Raw genomic sequence first — 21,614 nt, 5'->3', positions numbered from 1 at the left:
TAATTCAAATATTAACATTAAGACTTTGTATATTGTATGAAATACACATTTACTTGACAAAAATAAACATTACAGTTAAGACTCTGCAGTATTCAGAATCAGAATTACTGGCCAGGTGAACACACACGAGGAGTCTGACTCCAGTGTTTACTCAAAATAAAACACATTTAAATTGAGGCAACAGGGCACAGAAGGAAAGTGAGTGTTTAACTGCTATGTACAACTATTTATGTGTGAAATACCATGTTTATAATGAACCAGAGCTGTAGAGCAACATTTGAGCAAACCAAAGTTTTATGCGAATACAGTTGTTAACAATAAATGGAGAGTTTTTTGACATCTTATTTGCATGAGGTGGTTGGATGATAAAACAGAGAGCAGCTTTTCTGGGATGATTATAATCTGGTATGTGATGTGCAGTACATACAGGGTTTGGATTCAAGATGAGTTGTTCCTGATTTACTTATATGTGGGAAGAAACTGTTTCTGTGTTTGTTTCGGTGTCCAGCAGCGCCGACCAGAGGGGAGGAGTTGGAACAGGTTGTGTTCAGATATAAATCCTTAATGGAAAGGAGGCCAGTTGCAATGATTTTCTCTGACTGTGTGTTGTAGTCTGGTTCTGTCCGATCCAAACCAGACGGTAGCTGCAAGTGCAGAGAACAGACTGATTTATTGCAGCGTAGAATCGGATCAGCAGCTCCTGAGGAAAGCTGGACTTCCTGAGCCGGGCCTTGTCGTTGATTGTTGGAGGTATTTTACAGTCGACACGGTGATGTTTGATGAGGGGGTCACAGAGCAGGGCGGTTCTTACTGAAGTCCACTGTTATCTCAGGTTCTTGTGACTGTTCCAGAGGACCAGTAGCTCAACCTCTCATCTGTATAGACACTTATCACCATCCTGGATGAGGCTGATGGCCGTTGTGTTGTCAGGAGTTTATCAGACAGATGCAGATGGTGCAGGATGTAATGCAGTCCCATGCTGGGTCCAACCAGGCAGCTGTGATGTCCTTCAGGCGGGTTAACGCCGGTCTTCACAACAACCGACCTGCCACTTCATAGATAGAGATTTCCTTGATGATGATTGTTGAACTCTTGAAACAGGAGGTGACTTGGCACAATGATGTATTGAAGATCAGTGAGAAGGTGGACCTGGTGCTTTCTTAGTCCTCTGTGTTCTGAACAGCCGCCTCACATCCTCTTCACAGATCCAGAGCGCAAGTGAAGGAGATGGTGTGAATGCAGGCTTTTCAAACCTGCAATAAAACACGTTCAGGGCCAGTTCATGTGTCTGTACGGTGCAGGGAGGTCGACACCTGCAGCTGGTGAAGTCCTGCAGGAGTCGTAGCACCTCTTTGCTGCTCTCATCACCTTTGTCAATGTGTTTCTGGCCTGCTCGTACAGGATGTATGCTTTTCCTTGGCCTGACGAAGCTGCCGTAGTTCTGCTGTAAACCAGGGTTTGTTGTGGTTGTTTGCAGGGACGGTTTTAGTTTGCACACACGTCCTCACTGAAGTTGATGTAGGATGTCACAGTGTCTGTAAGTTTACTCCAATATGTAGCTGCAGGCCTTTGTGTGTTTGTACCATTTCCTCACAGAGTTGACCACAGCAAGCAGATTTTACTTTCTGTTTGCATGTCAAGAGAAGGTGACACCCTAAAAGCTGCACACATGCTTCCTGATTTGTTTTATGCTGTCCGACAAACAGAGTGCAGTGAAAGTACAATTTCTCCTTTTGGTACTGGGCAATAAAATAAAGATTTACGTATAGTATGATTTAAATATCACAGTTAAGACCCTATAATATTTTAAAAAATATAAGTTTACATTACAAAGGTTATATAATTTAAGACATTACACTATAGTTTATTACACAGATTTCCCCTAATTAAACTAATTTAAATATCATGGTTAAGGTCCTGGGGTACCAGTTACTGTACAAATTTACAGAACAAGTTTAAATATTTAGGTTAAGATGCTAGAATATTATTTCTTATATAAATTCAGTTGACTTATTTATACTTTACAGTTAAAGCCTGACGACATTATACTCAATTTGACCTAACTATGCTAAATTTAAACGTTGAGACCTTACAAAATTAGATAAAACAGAATATTAAGATCAATACCTTAGAACATTATTTATTTTAGAAATTTACCTGGCTGACTTAAATATTGCAATAAAGATCCTACAATAACAATAAAATACAAATTTACCTGACTAAAATAAATATACAGTTAAACCCAACAATAATACTTATTCTATATTACTTGACTAATTTAAATATTAAGGTTAAGATTATTAATTAATAATTTAATATTATGTAAAATACAAATTCACATGATTAATTTACACACTCGGGTTAATATGATAGAATATTATGCATTATACCAGACCATTGCATTTTATCCCTAAACACTACCCCGAAAACTCCATAATTGTATTACATGATCTACTAATGTGTGGAAAGTACAGCTTCTGGAACAATGTAATTAATTGTTTATGAGTCGTAATATTTACAGTTAGCCTAATTCAGTCAACAGGATCACGGAGCATTAGGAAGCTAATGCGATCTGTCCACATTTATTTACCGCTTTGCCGCTCTTGAACTACATTTCCCATGAGCAGTCCACTGTGGTGATTAGTCATCACATCCCGCACGAAATCTCGCGGGAAGTGCGACTTGACCCTGCCCTATGTCTCGCGCACTCGCAGCTCCATCGCTCAGTATATAAAGCAGGACAACGACGGAAGGAGGACGGCTGGGGAGTCGCAGCCCGGGATTGTAAATAAGACCGCTGAAACTGTGTTTTATTTACAAAAGTGATGCCGGCTGTTTTAAATTATCGTTCCCAGTTGTTTTAAGTCGTTTTTCGTAATTTTTGGCTCTGTCTCTCTCGCCTATTTCCGTGTGGTTTTTACACTACGCGTATAATGGCGAGCTCGGCTAACTCGAACCCAGTGGTAAGGATCAATCTCTAAAGGACTGTCAGCGGGGGAAAAATGGGGGTAAAGTTAACGGAAAGCTGTCGACGAGCTGGTTTTATTTGTTGCAGTAAAAAATGAATCTGCTTTAACCAAACACTTCACTGTTATGTCCATTAAAGAAAGGAAGTTCAGTCAACCGGCCATTTATAAGCAGTTTTCGAAACTAGATCTTTCAGCGGGAGGGGGGGGACCATGTTCTGCGAGAAATGGCTTACTTTAAGAGGGGCAGTTAAAAAAATCTGAAAATAAATCCAGGTTGAGTGGTGAAAATGCTTTTTTTTTTTTTTTTAGATTATTTTTTGGAAGTTGGTTGCTGGTTAGGTTTTTTTAAATAGTTGTCTGTTAAGTCAGTCTTTTGAGAAGCTGCTGAAATTATGTGTAAATGGATTGTTTGTGCTGTTAAGGGTCAAAGCTTTGTTTGCCTGTTACAAATAGGGACAAATTTAAGCTAATTCGTGCTTCTTTTTCCTTTTCTTTTTTTGAAATACTGACGTACGCAAAGCACATTGTCATCATCCACTGCGAATGAATTGAGCTTATTTTTTTTAGACACAAAAAACAAATATATATATTAAAGTCTTCTTTAGCCGAAAGTCGTCAACGCTCAGTCAACTGCCTCATCATTGTCCACCATTCCACGAGCAGAAGGCAGGCTAGCCGTCCCAAACCACCTCTTTTACCCATATCATATCAAATTTGTCCCCTGCCGACAAAAGGAAAAGCCAAAAAATTAGTCAAAGCTGATTTTTTTTCGTTCTTATTTTTTTCTTTTTTCACGATATTACACCGAAAATATCCTTCCCATTTCGCCACACGATGGTTGAGAAGGAACGGCGGGCTTGGCTGTCGAGCGCGCACTTCGCCGCTCCGTAAAATGGCTTCCACGGCTCCCCTCTCTCTCGGTTCTGGCCCTCCTCCTTTCCGCTGCCTGGTTTTATACAGCCATATTGGCTCTCTAATATAGACTGCCCGGGATGGGAAGGTGCTACTCGACGCTACGTCACCGGCTCTACATATAAACACCAGACTGTGCTTTAAATAGTGGAGGAGCAGACACAGGCCGAGGGGGAGGGAAGGAGAGACCGAGGTCTGCGCTGCGGACATCGGGGCAGCGAGCGCAGTGCGGCGGCCTGCCTGCCTGCTTGCCTTTCCTTCCTTCCTTTCCTTCCTTGTCGCTTTTGTTTGTGCTTTGTGCTGCTTGAAATGCCGCGTACATCCGAGCGCTGTGCATTTTTTGTTTTGTCGGAAGGGGGGGATGCAACCGTGCACGTCCCCGAGAGACGTGACAGGAGGACACATAGCCGCTGAGTCCATATGGATTAGCACAACAAGGCGCGCAGTGTCGTGCAAACGCTGTCGCTAAAGCCCGGGGATTACATTGCAGTGGAGCAGTTTTTAGTGTTGAGCTTCCCATATGCAACAGCTATGCACAATGCATGACCATATTACACTAATTAATGCTTGTTTGGCAGGAAAATATTGTGATTTTTGAACATCTAATGTTTGGGAAAGCACTATTAGATGCACTTTTGATTACCATTTTGTATACAAATATAAGTCCCAATTGATAAATGTTGATCATACCAGACATATTTCTTCAAAACAGTATTAAACACAATATTGACTTTGTGTTCTCTTCCCCCCACCCTTCCCCTTTTTATGTATTTGCTTCCCCATAGCCTAAACTATACAAGTCTGTGATTGAGGATGTGATCAATGAGGTACGAGAGCTGTTCCTGGACGAAGGAGTGGACGAGCAAGTTCTTTTGGAGCTGAAAACGGTAACTGTCCTTTAGGTTTGCATGATGGAAATGGGACAAATCGCAAAGGCTGCGATCATAAGATAAACGTGGCGTGGCGATTAAATAATATGACTAATGCTGTAATTCAATTTTATTTAAGCAGATGGAAACTTTCAGTGGTTGTTTGCCCCTTGAGTAATGTATATCACATAGTTCAGGGATGCAGCCCAGTCTCATTATTTCATCGTCCCACTGTGAACATTTTGCAGCATGTTGTGTCCAAAGGTCTAAACTATTATGTCAGTGCTGTCAAAATTCATTCTACCCTCCTCGCTTGAAAGCCATGTTATTGACAGTGTCTTGTGGTAATGCACCAGTTTGTGATTATTCAGCTGAAGATTGGCTTTTAAAAACATTGCAAATCAAATTACAGTATCTGCCAGAAAAATCTCAATTAGATGTTTTCCTCCAAATTGTTCAACCCTGCTTTCCTCTGCAATGTTTTGAGGACGGCAGGGGAAATATCAGTACACAGAAGTGTGGTGAGACGTGTTTCACCTTGTAGTTAAGTGTACTTTAGGGAGTAGCTGGTTTCTAACAACTGCCAGCTACTCACTTGAGAATTTCCTCCATACAGTAATTAAATATACCTCTATGTACAAGTGCCCTGGATGGATTTGTTGTCCAATAAAAGGCCCGTGTTGCAACAACCACAACAAATTAATTCCAAAATATCCACAACAGCTGCTGGTCGCTTCTTGCTTTACACTGAGTCCGAGACAGCCTTCTGACAAACTGTGTCGTCTGTTGTTTTCATCTGATGCCACAGCTATGGGAGAACAAACTGTTGCAGTCCAAGGCAGTGGAGGGCTTCCATACTGAGGAGCAGGCAGCCTTGCAGGCCGCTCAGCAGCAGCAGCAGCACGTTCAGCAGGTCCAACAGGTCCAGCAGGTCCAGCAGGTGACCCAACCCGCACAGGCCCAGCAAGTCATCCTGCCTCCCCAGCAACAGCAAGGTGGGTCAGCACTGGCACACGGCGCTAAAAAACAGTGTGCAACAGTAGAAACATCGACTGTCTGTGAATGCCTCTTTCGACACGAGTAGACACTGAATTTTTTACCTGACTTACCCAAAAAAATATCTCTATTCAGGTGATATCGTGGCAAAAGTTGATATTAAACAAGAGAGATTATTTTGCACAGCTTTAGACTGCAGATATGTACGTCATTCTGTGTCCTGCTCTTTCATTTTTTAGGATATTTTGAGTAGTTTTAGGGGCATATTATGATGATAACTGTAGCGTGTTTGTTCTCCACAGCTCCCCAGCAGCAAGTCATTGTTCAGGATTCAAAGATTCTACAGCACATGAGTGCAACGGGGATGGTGAGTCACTTAAAATGAATGAAATGATTGTTTGGGATTTTTGCTCTCATAGGAAAAACATTGAGAGCAGTTCTTGCGTGTTGATCAAACCCCAGAAATAGTGCAGCAAGCTAGAACCAGTCATGTGACAATAACAATTTGCAGGTTGTGGGTGGGCAGTGAATCTCAGCTAGTCTAGCTGCACGCACTGCAGCGATCAGAACTAAATGCTGCATGTCTTAACTTTCCATTTTGTCTGCATAAAACATGCTGCCTGTCGTTATTCTCAGAAATATAAATACACTCTGTTAGTTTTATATTGTTATTGAGGGAAAATTAAAAGCTGTTGCACGTATCTTCATGCACAAAATTGAATAACCAGGCAAAAAGGAAAGGGCAAATCAACCTAATAGGGATACACGATATTGTAATTTTACCAGTAAATGCATATTTCTTTTTCCACCTACTTTGCAGAGAACATCAAGTTTCTCCTGTAGTAGTTTGAACATAATATTCTCAATGTTTCCCATAAATTACCTAGACTGTGGCGCTCCTCATGCAACTCCTTATAAGCTCCTTATAAGTGCAGGCTTTGGATAATTAATTATAATTAATACTCATTGTTTTCAAGCAGTTCTTTGCCTTAGACATCATTCAAGTGTCTGTTAGTTTTCACTTTAGCTGTACACGGTCCTGCGATGGGTGTGCAGTCCGCGACAGGCAGGCAGAACTCGGCATAACACCGGGCCGACTCTTTAGCGATGAGAGGCAGAGAGACATTGTCACACTCTTGCATGAACCAGGCCATTATTTCCTTTTCTAGGGCAGCGAGTGCGGCTTACAACATTTGGATAGTAGCTATGCTGACATTTGAGCCTATCTACGCACATCACGCCTGGTTACAGTAACTTGATCACCTCTGTTGGCTGCAGCTAAACAGTGGCTGTCTAGTCTAATTCTATTATTTACATCACTTACAGTGTTTTTCAAATGCACGCATTCATCAAGCACAAGAAGGAAACTAAGAAACTTGCATGTAAAAGATGATCAAACAGAACTCTAAACGTTTAGCCGGACAGGCGTTTTGCATTTTGGGCTGATGACGTTACTTCATTTTAAAGCCTTTATCAGCTGATACTGTTGACATGCTGGTATCACCGTGAATCCCTAGATCCTCATGTGTGTGTCTGCAGGCTTTTTGCTCACAGCAAAACGACTGGTCGAGTAACAGACAGATGAAGAAAGTAAAGGAGTAGAAAAGAAGGACCTTTAGAGAGTAGTTCAGTAACCTGGATTGCAGTGAGGATAAAGCTGGCGATAATACATCCTCTTACGTGCTTCTGTTATGTCTCATGCACATTGATAAACACATCTTATCCTTCATCTCTTATATTGTTGCACAGGGAACACTTTACTTCCTTTTGTACTTCCTTCTTTCAACAACACTTCAGTTCCGCAGGCCATCTGTTAATGTCAAGACTTCAGCAGTAAACCGTTCTTCTTCTTTTTTTTTTTTTTTAAACCCTCAAACACTATTTATAAGCTTCACTTGAAAATGTCTAATCTTTCCCCATCAAGCCTGGCAGATAAAATGAGTTCAAATACATACAGGCTGCTTTTATCATGTCAGCCATGGGAATATGTGTAGTAGCTCTATAATTGTGAAAAGGTTTTAATAGTAAGGCACTTAACACTAAAGTCATTAATAACTTTGTGTTTATTTTTTACTGCAAGGACAGCCTTGATGCTTGAACAGTCTTGTTTTCCACATTCTTGAACCCCAAAATCTTCAGCTTATGTGTTTTTTTCCACTAAGCGCGTCCTTCTCACTGCCTCATTTCATTCGCTTATGTGCGTCATGTGTGTTCTTCTTTTCTCCTCTAGAGTGCAGCAGCTACCGCAGCAACCCTTGCTTTGCCCACAGGGGTCACCCCATACCAACAGCTCATCACCAGCCAAGGTAAAACCGTCACACGCACAAGTTAATCTCTGCATTAACTTTTGAGGAAATACTCTTATTTTGACATTGCAGTATTTTGTAACAGATATATGCTCACTCAAAGCATCCACCTTTTCTGTTTTGTGATGATTTAGGTCAGATCCTGCAAGTGGTTCGTGCTGCCAATGGGGCTCAGTACCTCATCCAGCAGCCTCAGCAGCAGATCCTCCTGCAGCAGCAGATGCAGCCTGGTGGTGTGCAGGCACCGGTCATACAACAGGTATGATCAATGACACTGAGGAACACTATTAGATTCAGCAGAAGGGGGCTTTTGAATAGCAGAAACAAAATGGGCTAGAAAACACAGCAGCACAGCTGCATATATCTTGTTTGTTTGACTAATCAGTTCATAATCTATCCATAACAAGTAGGTTAAATAAGGCTACATAGCTGTGGGTCCTGTGGCTCTCAAACAGTGGAAGAACCAACTCTTGTAAAAATAACCTGGAAGTATGTAAAAAGAAGTGCCATGAAAAACATCAAACGATTCTGGGAAATCTGTTCCGATTGCTCAGACCTCACATCTTTCCCCTGAAGAAGCACAGCGTACCTCTCACCCTACTGTTTCTGCCGTCTCCAAACGAAACAAAAACAGTTTAATGTAATTTTGAAAATGCATATATCAACTTTTAAATTAATTCAAATTAAAAGTCATTTGAGATTCAGTGCACCTTTTATTGCGTTTTGCAGATGTAGTCCTCCCCCTGAGTAAACTAGGAGCTTACATAAAATGTGGATTTTGTTCTGTGTAATGTGTGTCCAGGTTCTGGCTCCTCTGCAGGGAGGCCTGCCCCAGCAAACAGGAGTCATCATACAGCCGCAGCAGATCGTCTTAGCTCCAGGAAACAAAGTCCAAGGAAATGCACAGGTCAGAACTTCAATTTCTTCATGATGTTTGCAATGCGGTTACCTTTCACTGTTACTATTTTACAATGTTTCCCTCGTGATCTTAAACAGTCATTCATCTTATCTAGTCCAACATTATTTTGGGTGTTGTACTAAAGACCTGCCAGTCACACGTCAAACCCAGTCCAGTGTCATACTGACTTCCTTGTTCTCCTTCTAAATCCTCTCTACCATCAGGTGATGCAGGCGATGGCGCCACAACCGGGTCAGGCGGCAACAGCAGCTCAGGTGCAGCAGGTTCAGCAGGCCCAGGGTGCAGCTGCACCACAGGCCCCACCGCAGGCCCAGCAGCAGGCCCAGCCCCAGGCTCAGCCGCAGCCGCAGCCTCAGCCTCAGGCTCAGCCTCAGGCTCAAGCACAGCAGCCTCCCATGATGCTGCAGGTGGACGGAGCCGGAGACACCTCCTCAGAAGAGGACGAGGATGAGGATGAGGAGTATGATGAAGACGATGAGGAGGAGAAAGACAAGGATGGCGGAGAGGACGGGCAAGTTGAAGAGGTGAGCAGTGTAGGAAACAGAAATCTCTGAATGCTTTAAGGAAGCTGTTTTTGGTAGTCTTCCAGTAGAGGACTTTATAATGCAGCAATTCTAATGCCAAGCGTTTGTCACATATGTTTCTTTCAGTGTGTCAATTTAAGAAGAGTATGTAAAACTGGTGCAAAACCAAAATATTCCAAGTTGTGCTCCAGAGATGAATAAATAGCTGGAATGTATGAATTTACCAACCACAGATCGTTGTATATTTCACACAAGGGTTCTATGCCGTATAGAATAAGATTTTAGTAATTTACAGCTCCGGATAAATATGTGAAAGTGAAGAGAGCATGAACAGATCTGTGTTTCAGTACTGGTCTGTTTTCTAATACATAAAATTCTGAATTTCTAAAACTGAAAGCATTCTAACAGCACTGTCCACAGCCAACATGTCTCCCATTGTGTGAGAAAGCACAGGACAGAGTGAGTGTGATGTTGTCTGGGACTCTAACTAGTGATTATTTAAATTGTTTTATGTAATCTGTTTATTATTGTCATGGTTAAATTATTAGTTGTTTGATGTATTAAATGTCAGAAAACTGAAAAATATCAATCAATGTTTCCCAAAGCCCAAGATGAGCTGCCCCAATGTTGTTGTTTTTGTCCACAACCCAAAGATATTCAGTTTACTGTCATAGAAAGGGAAAGAAAACAGAAAATATTCAAATTTAAGTAGCTAGAATCAGAATTTTGACTTTATTTTGTGTTAAGAAAAAAAAAGTACTAAGAGATAAACAGATGATCAACAGCCAGGCAGATAAACATGTTGTCAACCACTGAATAATTCAAAGGTTGACAGCTAGTCTATTAATTCTTGCAGCTCTATTGTTGTCAAAAGCAAGAAGTATGCCGTGCAACTTAACACACATTGCTACGCAGAGCTGCCTTTATGTCACAATCTGCAAACCAGCTCTGCCCCAAGTACCTTATAGCTGCACTAAATCTGGACATCGACAGCCGAATTAATTTTACAAGAAAATGCGGCAGTTCGTCTGAATAGCATGTACACATAGCATCACAGACGGCCAAAGATTACCCTCATCTGAACATTTATGAGTTTAACAGTGATGCATCTCTGAGAAAACCAAACAGAATGTCTTTTTTTTCTGCGCGAGGAAACCAAACCTTTATGGCTTTGTTCGCCTGTAGTTTCCATGGATACAGTGAATAATAAAGGCAGCACAGACACGGGAAAATTCAATTAACTTTTCAGCTCATTTACACTTCTTATTTATAAAACAGACTAAAAAAAAAAAATAGAGGAAACAATAATGTAATATTTATTCAATATGATAAGGCAAACTAATAAACAGACACCAGTCCTCTTTAGGCAGAGAGATTTTAGCTCGCTGTCTTAGCATTGCAGTGTGGATAAAATGCTGTGCGCTGAGCCCGTCCGTGTTTGGCGTTAATCATTTTTATGAGCTACGGCATATAGAACTACAGTCTTCTGACAGTTACTTGGCAACATACATGTTAACAGGTGGATTATGATACCATTTATTTGCATTCTAAATATCCAGTAGCAGTAATCTAGTAGTTTGTAGTTGGATATTCTCGTAGATTAATCGTAGCAACTGGACTTGCTTGAGTTCCTTGAAGATGTTTCCCCTCTTATCCAAGAGGCTTCATCAGTTCTGACTTGGGAGTTCCAGATACTTGTATCCTTAGGAGCCATGAACACCTGGGGGTTGTTACTTCTCCCCCTCGTTATGTGAATCGTTAGTGCTCCCCTTGCCACAAAGGGGTTTGTTAGGGTCTTTTGTGGCTAGGTGTGAATGCGGTTTCATCTTGCTGGGGAGAGTTGGAGTTGTAGTTGGATGTTAACTATAAATCTACATGGATGATAATGTGGATGAACCCTGTGAACAACTTGCATTAAACTTGTCGGTTTCCTCGTCAGGAGCCACTGAACAGCGAAGACGACGTCAGCGACGAGGAGGACCAGGAGCTGTTTGATACAGAGAACGTAGTGGTGTGCCAGTACGACAAGGTAGGGAATCATTTATTCTGCGAGAGGCTCCGTTGTATCAAAGGCAACCTGTGTGTATAAATGTACCCCCTTTTATAATTCTGTTGCATCTCTTGATATGGATTTCTTTGCTCGAGCCTGTTGGCTTTTTGCATCCCTAACTCACTTAGTGGTTCATAGCAACAGACAAAGACATAAACACTTACATTTACACAAGCAATGAAAGCAAGTCGCTTTATTGAGTAATCATAAAATAACACTTTGAAGCAATAAAGTATGAGCAGTAATAACAAAGTAAAACCCACAGCACTGTTTTCCCGCGCATAAATAAAACATAAATGTTATGTCTGGATACTAAAACTACTGTCAGACATTGTGTTCAGCTCACTGTAAAGGCTGCTGTAGACTAAAGGAATGCTAAGCGTCCGTCTTAAACAGTTTTCGTAGCAGCTTCCGTGTAATTCTTGAGACACAAATAGGGCTTCCGGGACGAGTCGGCATTTTCAGTGACGGAGCTGAAAATGTGACGCATGTTTTTTTAGATTTTACGTACTTGCGGTGTCATGGTGTTCGTAGTATTTGGTCATTGGACGCCAGCTGCACCAGAGCGTGACTCGGTTCAGTGTAAAAGCTTCTAAAGACTCAAGGCTTCGGTACAGAGGCGCTTCAAATGATCACGAGACAGGTGGTTCGTACACTGTGCAAAGCTTGGATGGCATACCACAGCAGCACAGTGCAATGCATGAGCAGATGAAGAGAAAGCACACAGGCGCTATTCAGGAAGATGCACCGCCAGAAAAGACCACTGTAAGTGTTGTCTTTTTATTAGCAGGGAAAGCTTATTTCTATCTTTTTCTCCTTGTACTGGCTAAATACACTCTCGTTTTAAGTAAAATAAAAAGAAATACCATGTTAATTTTTTTTTCCGAGGAATATTGTTTGGATCAAATCTGTAGAATAATCGATAAACGGTCTATTGTGGCAGCCCGAGTTAAAAAATGCCACGAAGTAAACTTTTAAAGAGGCATTTTACACTCCTTTTATCGTGAGAGTCTTCACCGTTGGATATTAGCGCTGTTTTCTAGCTTCATGCACCTTTTTGCCTCGAGTGCAGCTTTTGATTGCCTGTATCAAATGGCACTAAGTGTATTATAACACGATTTGATGCTAATTCAGTGCGAATAAAGGTCAACGCCGGTTAATATCACAGTGTGTGTGTCTGGCCGAGTCGTCTGTGTGCATGGGCTAAAGACATTAGCGAGAGTGTCCACTGTAAGCTGAAACAGTGTCCATCTGTCCTCGACGCCCACAACATTCATTTCCTCCTCTTTGCTCCCCAGATTCACAGAAGTAAGAACAAATGGAAATTCCACCTGAAGGACGGGATCATGAATCTGAACGGGAGAGACTATGTCTTCTCCAAAGCCATCGGGGATGCCGAGTGGTGAAGTAGAAGCAACAGGAGCAGGAACTCTGTAACTCCTTCTATCCAGTTAACAGACACTTCAGCGTCCTTCCATATCCTGTGACTGGATTCATTCAGGAAACTACTTCTGAGTCTCTGAGAACTCTGACAAACCCAAAGGACTGTGAGGTACTGTAAAAACCCCGGGTGTCGACAAAAACACTCGACTTAGCCTTGCGGGATGAGAAACCTACAGGGGAAGGGAAAGCCCGTGAACAGAGCATTGTCTCTCTTTGTTTTTTGTTTTTTCTTCTTCTTCTTCTTCCAGGCTTCTCTGCCTTTTTTTTCCTGAGAGAATTCACATACTTTGGAAAGTAAGCATTTCACATCATGCAGATGTAGTGGACCAGGGTGACCTGACCTGACCTTCCCTGCCACAGGAGCTCAGCGGTCATTCATTATAACCCCGTAGATGACAAACACCTTTATGATGCACTGTAGTCGGTCGACTGGATTGACTCGTGTCTACGTTGAAGTCCAAACTTAGTGCCACCAGTCAAGATCGCTGCCTTTAGAATGACCAGAATCACCTTTTTCGCTTCTAAGTTTTGTTCTCGGATCATAATTCTGTCTGATTTCGTGTTTATAAAAATGGTGCTCCAGAGTGTTTTATGTAGTTAACCTATGATTGTTTTAAACATTTTTTAAAATGTGTTTAATGAAGGTTTAAGAAAAAGAAGGTAAAACATTAATCCTAAAATAAATAATAGTCACATAAAGGCTTTTTCTTTTTTTTCTTTTTTTTTAATCGTCTAAGCAGCGCCGAATCCAAAAATACTGTTGTTTTTCCCCCTCATTGGCTTCACTGGAGCTTCATTCCATCTTTATCCTAAAAATTCAAAAAAAAAAACAAAAAAAAAAGACACTGAATTCATTTAAGAATTGTACAAAAATGTCCTGTTGGTGTTTCTCCTTTACTCTTATTTTAGTTCTCTGCAGCAGCCGTCTGAAAATTTGCACTGTCAGTTTATCAATGTGTTGTGAAGTCAGTCAGTCCAGCTAATCAGTAGCCACAGCATTCTCTGTTCTGTGTGTGTGCGCGTGACAATGACTGACTGTACAGGCACAAGCGAGTGTGTGTTTGCCGTCACCGCTTTCCCCCCCCCGGAAATGTATTAGTTTATGTCTTTTGCACACCCCATAATCTCAAAATGTCACAGTTAAAACAGAACAGCGAGGGTGGTGTCTTTTTTTTTTTTTTTTTCCTCCCTTCTTCTTCTTCTTCTTCTATTTATTCCTGAAAGTTCATAAAATGTTCTATTTTTTGAAAGGTTGGAAAGCCGCACCAAACTGTGCTCTTATAATCTAATAAGTGTTCCTTTTTTTTTCTTTTTCGTTTCTTTTCTTCTTCTTCTGTTGGCTGGACAAAAAAAAAAAAAAAACAAGCTTCATAAATAATGCTGTGTTCCAAATCATTTCGTCCACCGTATGTTCTCCTGTGCTTTCATTTTATTCATGAATTTTAAAACGAGAATATTTTCTATCCAAGTGAGTTTAACTCAAAAAAACAAGGGGGCCTGTGTGTTTCTCTGCTGTTTGTTTTTAGTGCCCCTGTTGCAGCAGTTTGAAATAAAGTTATACGTGTTTTTTGACTGTTGTGTCGATTTGGTTGTTGGTTGGCTCTGTAGAGTAGGACGTTTTTGTTTTTTTTAAAGAAATCACATTAACACGAAGAAAGCACTGGTGCGGGACCGGAAATAGAAACAAGAAGTGACAAATAATTTTCTTTTTCTTCACATTTTCACCCAGTGAAGTGTCCGTAAATAAGGCAGACAGTAGCCATTTGCACCAAATGAAGGGTTTCCAGTACGTTTGAAGAAAAGAATTATTTCTCTCGCAACTCTTGGCTTTCAGGACACAGCATTCAGTAGCTCTCCGTGGTGGTTCGTCACTAAAAAATCCAACTTGCTCATAGCCCACTGATTTCTTTTGCTAATTTCCATATCTCTGGATGTCGCGTGTGCCTTTTTGAACTTTGGTTCAGTTGTTTTTTTTTGGAGGGGGGGGAATTCACAAATGATGGAAAGAAACGGATGTCTATTAAAATGTATTCTCTGCTTTCTAATTGTTTTTGTCGTGTGTTCTAACTGCTGTTGAGATAATTAAGGAAATGTATTGTTCATATTATTCATTTAATTTTTCTTAAATTAAATCAAGTTTGGAAAAAAAACACAGAAGGTCGTGCCTTGAATACATCAAGTTGTCTTTTGCGAGAAAAAAAACAAAAAAAACTCGAAATAAATGAAGATACAGCTTTTGCAATATTTTTCAGCTCTGATTTTAAACAATCATTTAAAATTCATGTCACTTTCATGTCCAATAATTCTCAAATACTTGCTACCACCTGTACTGGCAGAAGTTGGGCGTCCTCACCTGTTTGTTATTTTCAACTTGTTTTCCATCGCTTTTTTAACTTTTAATTACTTTTATAGCCTTGTATGTACTTCCCAATTTGCAATTTTAACCGCTTTTCCTTTGACTTTCTACTCATTTCATGATCCGTTTTGTTGCTTTGTTTCAAGTGTTTATTACTTAAACCTACATCAATTGTTGATTATTCATAACTTTTGGCTTTTTAAACCTCTTCTGGGCTAATTCATGTTTTTTTTTTTGTTACCTTGTTAACATGGTGTTTTTTTACATACAGAAAAACACAACATTAGCAAAAATAAGTCGTCAATCCCACAGCTGAACGTTTCTACCTAGAAACTGCAGCCAACAACAGTCTCAAAAACACTGATTTAGACATTTGGGGTTACACTTAAGCCACCAATCCTGTCAACTCTACAGCGTGGGGCCTCCTATGTCATTACTTTTCTTCAGAATCGCTTTCTGTTGCGCTGATTTAATGTCTTCTTCCTCCTTGAAGCAAAAACACAATATTTTGCCGTGTAGTATTAGTAAAGACACGCCTACCTGTTGGTAATAATGACATTTACGTTCATCAGAATTAACTATAGTAGTGCAATAAGTACCCAATTCATGCATTTCTCAGTAGTATCTTGTTTAACATGTGCAGGAAGATGGGTTTCCCTCCAAATGAGAACTTCTTTAGAATGGGGACAACAGAGCAGGTGTCGCCTCCGTCCAGAAATCCAGATTTCTTCCTGTTGTGCTTCAGTAACTTCAGGTTTAGCTCTTTAGGACTATGATGGCGGTTTACCTTTCACAGGGGCCATGGTAGCTTACGCTGAACTTCTAACCTGCTCTGGAGACGCTTCAGTTCGAGATAACAGATCAACGCCTATTTAACAGAGGGTGAAGAGGGTCTCTGAGGAGGACGAGAGTTTTCAAAGCCACTTTGGTGTTCTATGATCCTGTATATATCGATGTAATCCTAAAGCAGACTGATAAAGCACTAAAGCTTTGTGCTTATTAACTTGCACTAAGCCTACTTATGAATGATGTTTTAATATTTGTTCTTTAATCGCTTCCAAAGCCATTAAACACCAAGCAGCTGAAAGAATAAAACAGTCTCGAACGCTATAAGAATTTCACATTAACCTCCATGTCACCGTGAAAACAGTTTTATTTTTATGGCTCTATTATTTATTCTTTACATAATTTGTCCTTTTTGTGAGTAGCCTTAAGGGTGCACATCTGTAGTTATGTTATACAGCCTTGTGTTGCATATGTGTTGTGAATAAGCAACTTTGACATAATTAAGCCTGGTCGCAGCAGCTGTGTTGATTTTATCCTGTAGTATAGCTTAAAACTCCTCATATTAGTTTAGGATTGTGGTTTGTTCTGGTTGTGAGAAATGTGCGGCTCTAAACAAGCAAATGTCCGTGTTTGAGTGGTTGCCAACCTCATCTCAGGCTACTTTCAGAAACCCTACGTTGACTTACGAAGTTGATGACCAGCTTTTGGTGGTTAGGTTTAGTTTAGCCAGATAAGGAAAAGATAACCTGGATTTGTTAAGCTTGCTTCATAATACAGACCTCAGTTTTGTTTTTTTCATCTTTTTCAATAACAAGTGTGAAATTTATCCTCAAGAACCTGCTTTAGTCTTCTGTTCAACTTTATTGACTGACTTTATCCTTCCAGCTGCAGTAAACACCTGGGTTCTGCATGTTTGTTTTGTTTTTTGCCTTCTCTCTAAAGTTAAATCCTGCCACTCCTGCAAGATTAGCGTTGGAATCCCAATGCAATCCTCTACTGTGGGGTTACATTTAAGCCATTTTAAGGCATGAAAAAACTTACAAATATGTAATTTTGATACACAGAGATGAGCTGAGGAGAAGCACATTAAAGACATCAGTTTGCCTGCTTGCTAACTCGCTAAAATAAGCTCAAATCCCATGACTCACCAGGATTGTAATTGTTTAATCTTTCCATGTCCCCCCCCTCCTTGGCGACCCTGTAACCGCTCTGGTTGGAATCTCTTTCTAACTGCATCAGATGCCACGTGCACGTGAGATCCCGAATCTGTCTTCAATTGCTCTATTCTGTAATCCAGCGTCTGGATGGCGGTCAGGGGTTTGCACAGCATGGGCGTTCTCTCCCCGCCGTTCCTCTTAATTCCTACCCAAACTGATACAATCCCCGTGTATTTCCTTTCAGGTAATTATGAGATAAAGGTGTGGTGCTGTCTGGGATTAGAGCTGAATCAGAAACTACATGGAGATTTGTGCCCCTGATTGTAAATGGATTTGAGGCGGCCTGTCACTTCTACGATATATCACACTTCACAAAGATTTATTCAGCCCCGAACAGGCGTAGTGGAGGAGGAGGAATGTATCCCTGGCTGCTTCTGATGAAGTGGGCCCTCTTGCTTCTCCTGGGCACTCAGACATAAGAGTCTGAGCTGCTGGCGAATGAGGCTTATAATGAGGCCCTGGAGATGTCTAGCTTAGACTCTATAGCTTTCTCTGCTTACCGACTAACTTGCGGTGACTGCCAGTCAGCTACATACAAAACAGAGTTTGTAGGCTTCAGAGGAATGTAGTCGCCGGGCCGTTGGCTGTGGCATGTTGAGTTTACCATGCTCTCAGAAAATGGGAAGCTCTCCGGGACAAAGAGCCTCTATCCATTTCTAATGGAGATTCCTCCTTTTCTGGTTTTGGCTCCAGCATCTCAAGCCTTTTACAGCATCCTATACTGAATCTAATGTCTCCGATAGGCAGAGGGAGGAGAAAATTGTTTTACAAGCCGCCTTAAATTTCACGTCTTGGCTAAGAAGTCTCAAGTCAGGTCCAAAATTGTGTCCTGAACAAGTCATTATTTCACTTTAAGTGTGAAACGCCAAACACACCTTTTCTTGCAGCGTGTGCAATGTTAATAAACCTTTTTGACATGAGACAGTGTCGTAAATAATAAATCAATACCGGCTGAATTCCTTGTGGCTGCTTCACCTGTGCTTTTCCAACCACAGTGGCGTTTCCACGGAATAGTTTTATTCATATTTTGGAGCATCGCAGAATTCGAAAAAAAAGCAGAAAAGTTCTGTGCGCTCGCTTGAAATGGTTTAAGAGTTTTTCGAAGAAAAGTTAACGCTTATGAAGTCAGACGGAAACACCTTTCCCAAATAAGTTGAAAACACTGAACTCCACATGACTGATGAGTTATTTCGTTGTCTTTACCTCCAGACAACATGAAACGCGGTCGATACCAGCTGTCACCAAAGATTAATTACAACTTTCCTGACTGAAAACAACTTGAGTTCTTCCGTCCATCTTTCTCATGTAGATTGCCAAAGTTGTGTTCATTTCTTCTTCTTTTATGACTTTTTAAAAAGTTTTTATTTTAGTGGGTGTACTACCTCAAAAGCAATTAACCGAAAAGTCATATTTGCATTTTCTTTATTGTGACATTGCTAAAGTTTGTTTCAGATTTGCTTCACAGTTACATTTAAACACAACTTGTCAAGATGTCTGCTATCAAAAAAAAATGGATTGTGTAAGAATCCTTTCACTCTTTGGAGCTTTGTACTTTTTGAGCCTGGGGAGGATATCAGGTCATTTTGAAGTCACTTTTTGGAGGCCAAAAGTTCAAGACAAGTCGCAAGTTGTGTTCGACTGCAAGCGTCAGGTTTAGAAGTGTCAGTATTCTCCAACTTAAGTGCTTGTGGGATTAGTCGCACACCCTCAACACCTTTCTGACATAAGAAGTGACAGGAAGGAGGACGTGTTTCACAGTTTTAGACTCTTTAACAGTGTCAGAGGCAACATTCATGCCCGTTACGCTCAGCAAGTAGTTTACGGAACTGAGCAAGATCTCAGGCTTGTTTGCTAATTCATCACATATTTTCCTCATGTTTGAAGGGTAAAAAAAAAGCAGTTATAAGCACTTTTATCTCCATTTGAAGATGCATCATGTGAAGCAGTTTGTTTTGAGTAGACCCAGTTTAAACCTCTGCAGGAGGCTCACACACAGAATGTGGCAGAAGTTTAGATGTGATAAACCATTTTTGACAAAAGGCTCAAATATTGTGTTGCAAATCTGCATTCTTAGTTCACCTCAGCTGCTTAAGGCTCCAGTGTTCTCGATGCTCTCTATTAGAAAATCTTGAAAAAACTAAACTGAACCAAACAGCCCTCTACAGTGATCAGTGAACTAGCAATGAGCCCCACTCAGCACCAACTGCAGCCAAAGCTGGTAAACTTGGAGTCTGCAGCTCCAGATAAAGATGGTTAATATTTAGCTCATTAGGATCTCCCTCTCTTTCTCCCTGTCCTGTGCACGAGCACAAACGTGCATGAGCATGAGGTCCACCGGACATGCTTGAATAGTGTTGCTTGGATCGATCTGAGAGACTTTGTGTTGCATTTACAAGTCTGAGGAACTTTGCTTACCGGTTATAGTATCACTGACTTTACCTTAAAACAGGTTTTTCCTGACTCACAGTGGGCCTTTGTGGGGTGACTACACATGACAGTAAGCATGGTCAGTCCACGTACAGTAAAGGCAATGACTCTGTGGTACTTTATCTGACAGAAATCTATGCATTTTCCTGTCATTTCGCATTAAATGTAATTTTTTTTAACTCGTCACTGGCTAAAGTTTCTTTGAGATGCACCCAAAATTGCTCTTTGCAGGAAAAACCCTCGCCTTTAAGTGGTTGAAATGTCTTATTTTTGGTGTTTTGGCCATGCATTTCAGCAGAACAGAATGCCATTGTTCGTGAAAGGCAATGCAATCTATTTTTGTTGTATGCCATGCATTCCACTTAGCAAATCTGGACCTGAGCTTGTCGAGGCCCAAACATTTTAACCTGCAAAATTCATACCCAAAGTGTTGTTTTCCTGTATAATTAGATCTTGCACCACTCACAAGTCTGATAAAAAAAACAAAAAACATGAAACTGTTGTCAGGATTTTTTTTTTTTGACTGAAACCGCTTACTGAACGGCAGAGGGATGAATGTTTTCACCGTCTAAAAACTCTGCGGTTCGCTCTGGTTGTCGTTCAAGAGTTTTCTGTGAGAGAGAGGAACTTGACTCTTGGAGAGGACCATCCATGTCGACTGGCCCGTGGAGTAACGTAAAGAGTGACGCGATAAATGCAGGGATTTTATGTTCCCAGGACGCAGAGCTGGAAGGCTCTGACCTCCTCCGAGCAACTGAGGCTGTTGTAAATCTCGTGACAGAAACCTCAGTTTCTTTGTTTGAGTCCCTCTCCCTGATTCTTTTCCCACTGCGTTTGAGTTTAGCAACCTAATCTGGTGTTAGCGAGGTGCATCGTCGGGCTCTGGCCTGCTTATTTGAGAAACGGAGGGGAGATGGGTTTATTTGTAAGAGCGGGAGAGGAATGATCAGGCAGGCCTGAGAACCAGCTAGAAGAAGAATGTCAAAATAAATCCACTCCCAAGTCTCAATCAGTTTGTCCGGCTCCGTCTGCCCATTGGTTGGCGCGTGACCCTTACCCACAATTATCTGTATGATAATCCTGAATGGTTTGAGAAAACACTTGATGCATGGTTATGGAGTATTCTGCAGGTATATGCCATCCCCCTCGGTTCACCCAGACACCCACGCAAATGCGCACTGACTTTGAGTTTGATCAACCTTGACGCGCACATACTCGTGAACTGTGAGTTAACATTAGCTGGCAGCGGAGGGGAGGAGGCCCTCACAAACGCAGCCAGGCACATCACGCTCCGGCTCAGTGTGCTTTGCATTTGAAGGGTCCGCACCGACTGGGTTGTTGTTAATGTGTGATTGGAGGAGATGGACATGAAGCTGTGGAAAACATTCAGCTGAAAATGATGTCCTGCTAGTCTGCGAGGAATTTACAGTGTGAGTCAAGTCTGGAACACGGCAGAGCAGATGCCACTCTTAATTTTTTCAACTTCCCAACTAGAAATCCTTCCAACTTTGAGGTTTGCGATGAATTCACACTCAACGATGCTTTGAGAAGGCACTGGAGTGATGCAGAGTTGGGAATGTTACACTACAGTTTCCATACTGAAGTAAACTGTGCTGAAACCTGGTCAAATATCTTCAAGACAAATATGCAAGCAAGATTAAAAAAAGGTCTGAAATGATCCCTTTTTCCTGGAAAGTCCTCCCCCCCCTCATTCATCTGTATATTTCCTTGAAAAAAATGTCACCCAGCAGATGAAATGCTAACCAGATGTTAAGCCGCCATTGGCAGAAGGTGTCCTTTAACGCATAATAGCTCAATATCACACAAGTTCGAGCAGCTC

General features: G+C 41.2%; 1 protein-coding gene across 1 annotated transcript; it reads left to right on the top strand.

Moving 5' to 3' along the window:
* Window positions 1–2,735: 2,735 nt before the first annotated feature.
* On the top strand, window positions 2,736–15,138 carry gtf2a1 (general transcription factor IIA, 1). The gene is made up of 10 exons (XM_008284080.1): window positions 2,736–2,963; window positions 4,667–4,768; window positions 5,559–5,745; window positions 6,049–6,113; window positions 7,977–8,052; window positions 8,187–8,311; window positions 8,855–8,959; window positions 9,175–9,495; window positions 11,435–11,524; window positions 12,844–15,138. The coding sequence occupies exons 1-10, from the start codon at window positions 2,934–2,936 to the stop codon at window positions 12,949–12,951; spliced, it is 1,209 nt and encodes a 402-aa protein (XP_008282302.1). The 5' UTR covers window positions 2,736–2,933; the 3' UTR covers window positions 12,952–15,138.
* The last annotated feature ends 6,476 nt before the right edge of the window (window positions 15,139–21,614 follow it).

Source organism: Stegastes partitus, unplaced genomic scaffold (assembly GCF_000690725.1).
Source record: "Stegastes partitus isolate 25-593 unplaced genomic scaffold, Stegastes_partitus-1.0.2 Scaffold344, whole genome shotgun sequence".
NCBI classification, from domain to species: Eukaryota; Metazoa; Chordata; class Actinopteri; family Pomacentridae; genus Stegastes; species Stegastes partitus.
The sequence above is the reverse complement of the archived record's forward strand: the minus strand, read 5'-3'. Positions and strand labels throughout refer to the sequence as shown.

Bases quoted from the DNA above. Each gene is read 5' to 3' on its own strand.
- gtf2a1 (XM_008284080.1), top strand. From the start codon at position 2,934: ATGGCGAGCTCGGCTAACTCGAACCCAGTG. The intron at 8,312-8,854 runs GTATGATCAATG...ATGTGTGTCCAG, and splicing joins AGGCACCGGTCATACAACAG to GTTCTGGCTCCTCTGCAGGG. The intron at 11,525-12,843 runs GTAGGGAATCAT...TTTGCTCCCCAG, and splicing joins TGGTGTGCCAGTACGACAAG to ATTCACAGAAGTAAGAACAA.